The sequence below is a fragment of the Limanda limanda genome, chromosome 2 (assembly GCF_963576545.1).
Source record: "Limanda limanda chromosome 2, fLimLim1.1, whole genome shotgun sequence".
NCBI lineage: Eukaryota > Metazoa > Chordata > Actinopteri > Pleuronectiformes > Pleuronectidae > Limanda > Limanda limanda.
The window spans coordinates 10,409,555-10,418,275 of NC_083637.1; the positions used below are offsets into that span (position 1 = coordinate 10,409,555).

General features: G+C 41.4%; 1 protein-coding gene across 3 annotated transcripts in view; it reads left to right on the forward strand.

The window, feature by feature from the left end:
• nr3c2 (nuclear receptor subfamily 3, group C, member 2) overlaps positions 1-8,721 on the forward strand; it is a 74,328-nt gene that overhangs the window by 36,303 nt on the left and 29,304 nt on the right. For all 3 annotated transcript variants that reach the window (XM_061088384.1, XM_061088373.1, XM_061088395.1), the window contains exon 3: positions 3,416-3,543. In XM_061088384.1, coding sequence (XP_060944367.1) covers positions 3,416-3,543 — 128 coding nt within the window. The remainder of the gene's footprint in view (positions 1-3,415; positions 3,544-8,721) is intronic.

Consider the following 8,721-nt stretch of genomic DNA (forward strand, 5'->3'; position numbering starts at 1 on the left):
TTTGCCTGTGTGTAGTTTAGGGCAGCCATTGGTGCACAGTCACTGCAGCCTGGCCCGTCTGCTCTGGTTTCATAAGCAGAGGGAGTGAATGACCTATATACTCCTCAGAGGGAGGGGAAGTCACCTTGTTGGCGGACGGGCAGGCAGGCCCACTGGAACACAGCGACAAGGTTTTAATGTGCAGCTCTGTTAAAGGGTTTACCGCTGCCTCGGTATTAAAGCTTTACACTGAGTTGTTCTTGGCCGTAAACTTTCCGGGGCGTTTTTTTCCTGGCTTGGCTGGTATAACCTACTTGTGCTGGTGTGAATAGGCAATTGCATAGGAGAATATTTAGTAGATTAACACGCTAAACACAATAGACAAACCTTCGTGACACACAAACACACATACACAAACGCTGGTGCTCGCATTAAATGAAACCGCAGGGCCCGGTGCCAGAAAGATCCAGTCAGACAAACACCTCACCAGAGACTCCTCTAAGCGTCCTAACAAATTGAATGTGTGTGTAGATGGACAAGAGGGAATTAGATCAGTGGTCCTGATTGTATCTGAGTGTGCCGCTGCTGCTGCTGTACCCCTTTCTAGCAAAGTCCCCTGGAGGAAGTGTGTGTGCATGAGAGCAAGCGAGCGAGCGAGGGAGCGAAAGACACGGAGGAGGCGGGCGGCGGAGAGAGAGGGAGCGCCTGGCAGCTGGTTTGATGAAGGATGTAAGGAGAATGTTAACCAGACAATCACCTTGCGTGTTATTGATTGAGATGGGAGCGAGGTAATTAGCACAGAAAAGAGGGGGAAGCTGAGGCCACTTTGAATGTGTTGATACAAGGTGTTCTGTCTCCGTGTCCGTCCACACGTCCTGTTCTTCTGGTTTGTTATTATTATTATATATACTGTTGCTGCCATTATTACTATATACTACTATTATATTGGTATAATTACTATAATATATAAATATATATTATTTTATATTATATACTATATATACTGTACTATTTGTATATACTGTCTAACAATAACATTACCATCATATAATCAGTACTATTACCATCATCTTGCCACTGCACCTTATCTACCTATTTATCTTGTGTTTCTGTTTTTATTCTTTCTACCTCAATATTTTTTATTCTATTGTATTTTATTGTATTCAAATATACCGGCTGCTATGACGACTTAATTTCCCTTCGGGGATGAATAAAGTAACCTATCTATCTATCTATCTATCTATCTATCTATCTATCTATCTATCTATCTATCTATCTATCTATCTATCTATCTATCTATCTATCTATCTATCTATCTATCTATCTATCTATCTATCTATCTATCTATCTATCTATCTATCTATCTATCTATCTATCTATCTATCTATCTATCTATCTATCTATCTATCTATCTATCTATCTATCTATCTATCTATCTATCTATCTATCTATCTATCTATCTATCTATCTATCTATCTATCTATCTATCTATCTATCTATCTATCTATCTATCTATCTATCTATCTTGTGCGCACGTTTTAGCAAAAAATGGAATACACACGTCCGGATTTTTGTCTTTGAGACGTCTCTAAATGTAAATGTACGTTTTTCTGACATGTGATTCCGTGTCGTTCCATTTGCAAGTAGCATAAATAAATGGCACACCCCAACACAATGAGCCTATTTGTTCACACCACTAAGTTACATTTCATGTGTCCTCCTCCTCTACACTGTAAACTTGTTCTGTGCGATCACTAACCACGTCACACTGAACTCTATTTCGTGGCCTGTTCTTCTTCTTCTCGTTCGAATGTCCCGCTTTGCCCTTCTTTTGCTTTACATCTCCATTAACGTGAGTGTGGGTTTGAGAGATAGATTTGGTCGCAGTGCCCTCGGGGGGTGCACTGGACATAAATCCTAAAACGCTTTAAAGAGAAACGATGGAAAGTTTGCTGAGCAACAGCAGCCTCTGCAGCCCGGAGCGAGCGAATCCTTCTCCGAGTCGGAGCGGCCGAGTGGTTTTCGTGAACAGGAAACAGAAAGACAGAAAGTCCGATTGTGGGTTTGCTTCTTTGAAAAATCGAGACACCTCACGATAGCTGGCACGAACCAACACTTCCACATTACTAATGAACCTTGGCCTGATTCCAGTGGTTTAAAGCCATTACCTATCACTCAGTAGCTTCTTCTCACGAGAGATTATTTCTGGTTATTGTTAAGATGATTATTGTTTTATGACGTCAAACATATCTTTGACATTTCGTTGACGCGATTTGATTCTTCGGCCGACATCAACACTGACGCACATATCGCAGAGAGAGACACAAACATTTGCTGTTGACCTGTTCATTTCAGGGCCGTGCTCTAAATGCTGATAATGCATCTGCCCGTGGTTTACGCACAATAAACCACCTTATCAAAATATTTCCTCTGGTGTTTGCTTATTAAAATGATTGTCTTGACAAAAACAAGCCGTGAAACCAGAAATACAGCAACACAACAGGTATTCAACCGATCACACTTTAATTAAAACAGAACAAACGTCAAGGTTAAACTGGTTTTCGGTCGTATCATCATTGTTTTGTGTGTCTTTTTGTGTCATGGTTAAATCTTAACTCTTGAGATAAACCTGACCCCCATGCAGGGTTGCGATTCCAGAAAGAAGTGAACCTGACCTGATTCTCTCATTAAGTGCATGAGTAGGAACGTACTGTACATCCAGAGGTCACTGTAGAAATCAGTCAGTGGTGAAAGGAGGAGGAGATGATGATGATGATGAAGATGCCAGAGTCAACAATAGACACTTGTCCTTTCTGCTTCCCGTTGGTTACGGCTCAGAGTAAATCACGACAGCTCGGCCGGTTCTCACCTTTGTATTATTTACACCGTTACAAAATTTTATTTTTAATTTTTTAGGTCAAACGTTTAACCTCAAGTTTATAATGTCAGTATTTTAGGTTCTACTTCAATTTGGAGGCCGCTCTACGTCAATGTGCTTATTGTCGCCTCAAACTGTAAAACGCTAACACTTTTTGGAAGAATAGTCAGCTATTACTGTGGAGACATTTGCAGGGATAATATATTGTTTTTTGCATATCAATCAGTCAAATTGAATTCACATAGCACCGTTCAAACTAATCAACTAAAAGCAAAGTGAGTCACAAAAGATAAGATATTAAAAATTAATTCAAATCAGTTAATAAACCAGGGGATGATCAGATTTAAATGTTTCAAAAATACATACAATAATGCTTGGCTTTGCTCATAGCTTTATACAGTATGGATTAAATGTGCATCATACTGAGGCTCATAGAAACACCTGAGAATGTTTCACAGCAGGTATCAGGCTCTAACACTCTGCCCTCCCTGGCTGTGTTGTTGAATATTGTTTGGTGTTTGTTAAAAAACTAAATTTGTGTGTGTTTTGTCGTTTCAGTTCGCCGCTGAGGCAGCCGTCGTCCACGGTGAAAGTGTGTCTGGTGTGTGGTGACGAGGCGTCGGGATGCCACTACGGCGTCGTCACGTGTGGCAGCTGCAAGGTCTTCTTCAAAAGAGCAGTGGAAGGTAACACACACAGAGTAACACAACAGCATCACACACACAGAGTAACACAACAGCATCATACACACAGAGTAACACAACAGCATCACACACACAGAGTAGCACGACAGCATCATACACACAGAGTAACACAACAGCTTCATACACACAGAGTAACACAACAGCATAATACACACAGAGTAACACGACAGCATCATACAGACAGAGTAACACAACAGTATTACACACACACAGAGTAAAACAGCAGTATCACACACACAGAGTTACACAACAGCATCATACACACAGAGTAACACAACAGCACTAACACACAGAGTAACACAACAGCATCATACACACAGAGTAACACGACAGCATCATACACACAGAGTAACACAACAGCATCATACACACAGAGTAACACAACAGCATCACTTCGATGAGACGTGGAGGCTGTGAGTAAATAAGACACAAAACCGATCCACAACTCGCCGGCTGCTCTGCAAACACAGAGAACACAAGCAAATAGAGAGAAGCTGCAAGTTGTTCACTGTTACAACACAACCAATGTTTTTCTTTTGGCGGAAACAAGATTTACACACATGCTGAGAATTATTGCAATGTCCAAATATCCTGTAGAATCATAATCACGCAATCTGGGTGTTAGAACTAAAATAAACATCAGCTTCTTGCAGGTTTTCTGGATTTGCAGCGTGTTGACGTCGTGAACACGCTCATGAATTTGTTGCCTAATTTCCTTGTGTTCTGTTTATTCTCTAAACGCTACAAACATTTTGATTCTTCAGCTGAAAAGTGACGTTCACTTGTTGTTTTTAAACATTCAAACATTAGTCTCATGTCTTGTCGGCCGCCGTGCCAGAGTTATTCCGTCATTCAGCGAGTTTCAAATCACATTACGCCAAAATTAATACTCACAGTGGGTTGAGTGAGTATCAAATGGTTTCAAACAACATCATCTTCACTGACAACTGCAGCCTCTTCCAGAGCTGTTGGCAGACGCTCTGCTCAATTCATTACCAGCGGTTCAGGGGGAAGAGCCTGAGCCAGAGCAAGTTTAAGTTTGTGGTGAAAGCTTCCAGCTCGTCCAACTGGGGAAATGTCTGTGAGGAACATGTGTGTTAATACAACAACAGTTTTCTAAACACTGCAGCATTGGTGTAAACCACTGGAGCAGCTTGTTTCTTCTTCCCTTCGCCACAGCACTGATATATTTCTGAAGAATTATTAATAGGGTTGCAAAATTCCGGGAATATTCAAAGTTGGAAACTTTCCATGGGAATATACGGGAATAAACAGGAATATACGGGAATTAACGGGAATAAACTGAAAATGTTGTGGGTAATTTATACTAACTGTATTTACCTTGTCATATACAGACATAAATATAAACATTTTGTTTTGTTATAGGCTGTTATAGGATTTGAGCCCTGAGGAAACTTTGGGCACTTGACTATATGCTTCTGCATCGTGTCATTCTTAACATAGGTCTTTGCACAGTATCTGCAAATGTACACAGCCTTTCCTTCTACATTGAATGGGGTGAAATGTCTCCACACATGAGATAGTGCACGTGGCATTGTTCTGTAGAATAATATGAGAAAAAAGTTTGTAAAAAAACACTAATGCAATGCCAGAGATATAAATAGTTAGCCAAACAATTGGAATCGTCTGTAAAAATATTTTACAATTGATGGATAAATGAATGGAAATAGGCTAGATGAACAGATGAACAATCCTCCATCAGCATGCTAATATATTTTCCCGAGTAATATCATCGAAACTTACCTGACTCGTCCTGCACACTACAGCAGGCCTCAGTAGCCCTGCTGTAGAGTGAAGGATGCTGGGAGTTATCTGTGCATGTGATGGAAGAATGCACAGTGGAGGGTTGAAATTCAATATACAGCGTGTGCTGCATTCCGTGCATCTTTAAAATAGAGTTTTGAATGATGTTTTTATTGCTCAGCATTTAATTTGCGTTTTTTTTTTTTTTTTGAAATTCCCAAAATTCCCGAGCTAAACTTCCCATGGAAACTTTCCGCCCCTTTGCAACCCTATTCTCAACACATCCTTTCAGGGACGGGAATTCGGCAGGGACCTCCTGATATGATACTATCAAGATACTTAGGTGACGATACTATATGTATTGCGATTCGATATTACGATTTCCTGGGATTTCTTTTGGTAATTTATTTTTTTAAATACTGGACCATGGAAAGTTGAATCATACCTTCAAATACAACACAGTCAAATTCACTTAGAGCTTTAAAAGTTTTATTTCAAATATTAACATTAACTTAATGACTGCCGGGCAGCCAAAAGAGAAAATAAATAAAAATGTGCACTATTATTGTATAGCCACAGTCAACTGCACACAAACTGACAGATTAAGAAATGTATGCCACTTAGGCTACTTTTCTTTCTGACAATAAATAAAAGTTAAATTAAATAGAATGAATAAAAGTTTACTTAAAATATAAACTTTGAAATAAACAAAAAGTAGGCTATTGTTGTTTGCATGTAGGCGATGCAAAGCTAGTGCTTCGGTATGTTTAGATTCTTGTGCAAAAACAAGAGCTGGTCAACATGCTCTGGGTTGATGTTGCCCCCCCGCCCATATATCCACCCCCCGCATAAACCAATAAATATGTTTTTAAATTAAAAAAAAATATACATACATATATTTTTTTTTTTTAAATCGATTTGCGAGGCAGCATGGCGATTTCAAATCGTCATTCACAAGAATCGCGATTTGTAACTGAATCGATCCCCCCCCCCCCATCCCTATATCCTTTGCATATTTATCATTTTCCAGAAGATGATTACCTACAGCTTCACATTCATAGTCTGTGACCAAGTTAAGTGGCACATCAGAGGGGGGAAAAAAACACAACAACATTCAGAAGGTAATTCTCCTGCAGCCGCCATTTATGTTATATTTAGCTGCAGGAAAATCAGCTGCACCATAATGTGCTTTTCATTTCGTGGCTGTTGCCTCGGGCGTGCGTCAAACTCATTTAGATGAATGTTTGAATGCAAAACACACTCTTTATAGAACCAGAGCAGAAACAAACCCACCAGCCAGCGACTACATGGGCCAGTTCTGGATGTTTCTCTGTGACCATTGAATTTGAATTGCACCCGTTCCCCCCCCCCACCAATCAAATCATGGCCTCAATTTGATGATATTTATTAGTGCTGTCAGTTAAACGCGTTATTAACGGCGTTAACGCAAACCCAAGTCATTTTTTTAACGCAGAGCTGCAGCTTCAGTATCTGTGTCTGCCTCCAGTCTGACCTGCCCTCGCTTTTTGTTTTAATATTTCGCCAACTAAAATACATATTTTTAAGCTATTGTAGCGTCCCCGCTTCCACAGAAAGCAAAGAAGTAGTACGCTTACCTTTTATTGGTAACCTAACTGTTACGGTTCATTGTTTCTGAAATAAGAGGCCTGACTGCTATGTTCACAGCAAACTTGAAAAAAATAAAATATTAAGCCATGGTTTAACTGCACTATAGGCTGAGTCCTTGTTTACCTGAAATGTGCACTTTATAATTTTACTTTGCACCGCCCTGTTTGGCAATGTTGTTTTTCAATAAAATAAAACATTTGCATAAAGCAAGCCAATCCACTTATCCATGTTGATAAGAGCATTAAAACGAAAGTAAAATGATGGAAAAAAATTAAATGAAAGGACATTGAGAATAGATCCAAATTTGAGATTAATCGCGATTAAATATTTTAATCGTTTGACAGCACTTTTATTTACACACCATCGTGGTGGAGACCAGAAACCAGATTACTTGTGTGAGGTGATCAAATCAGACGCTCCGTTGTTCTAGCTTGGAGCAGAGAGCTGGTGGCCGGCGCCGAGGATGTGACTTTGTGTCGGGGGGGGGGGGGCGTTCAGGCGACGCTCTGGAAACCTCCTGATGGTTAGACTGTTAAAACACTGCCTCTCATATGATAAACAGTATAATCACCCCGACTCACTGACTGTGTAGAAGCCTTCGAATCTAACTCAGCTTTACTTTTTTATACCTCTATGAAATCTCACTTGATTATGCAAACAACAAAAAATGCATAACACAATCGCCAGTAAAGTGTTTTGATGCCATTAGGGCTGTGCCTGTGACACGTGCGCTCTCCCCCCGGTGTGCAGAGCGAGCCGTTACCTTACTCGACCCCCCCCCACCTCCACGGCTCCTGCCGAGGTGAAAAGCAGAGAGAGAGAGGCAAGGGTGGACGGGAGGCGAGGGATGAAAATAGTGAGAGGAGGATTTTGCAAAGTGAAGAGAGATAGAGGACAGTGAAACAGATACAGCGAGGGGAGGAGAAGGGGGGGGCGGAGGGGAGAGGAGAGGAGGAAGGACAAAGAAAAAGTCCGATGCAGATAGAGAGATAAAGAGAGGAGGAGCAGGACAGGCGGGAGAGAGAGAGGGATGGAAAGTGATGTGTCAGCAGCGAGCCCCTGAGATGTGTAAGTCGGGACGTGAGGAGACGTGCTGCTCCTCCTCCCCTCCACCAGTGTCTCCTCCTCCTCCCTCCCTCCTCCTCCCTCTTTTCTCTCAAAGTTAAAAAACTTGGATCAGTGTGTGTGATATATAAAAACCCGACTGCAGAGAGTGGGCATCTGCACGAGGGGAATAATCCAGCCCGGGCTTAATGTCTTCTGGCACCGCCGGCCTCGGGGGACACAACTTCTCGGTTCGGCTGTAGCTCATTAGACGGCTAACTGGCTCACAGCCCTTTACTACAGAGCTAGTTAGCATTCTGCAGCCATCAACCAATCAGACGGAGGCCTCCGACTGTGGAGGGTCTGATCCCACCACCCCCCACCCCTCAATCCAAGTCACTGCTATAGGAAGCTTTACTTTACATCACCGATTGGCACACAGTTTCTTCGGCGTCTACATCTCGAGGTTTACGTGCAGACCATCTGTTTGGAGAAGCTTTTGGCCACGGGAGCCATTTACTCTCCAAATCTGTTCACTTACAGTCCTCCTCAAGTGGGCGAATATTCATTCCACTTAATTCTCGTCGTATCTACCAGAAGGCGCAGCCAACTGTACTCTATAAACTTTATCACCACGGTCCCTGGAAAAAAAAAATGTAGAAGTATTAAATTAATTGCCGAGTATATACGCTACTGCTAACACACTTGCAAAGTATTATTCGT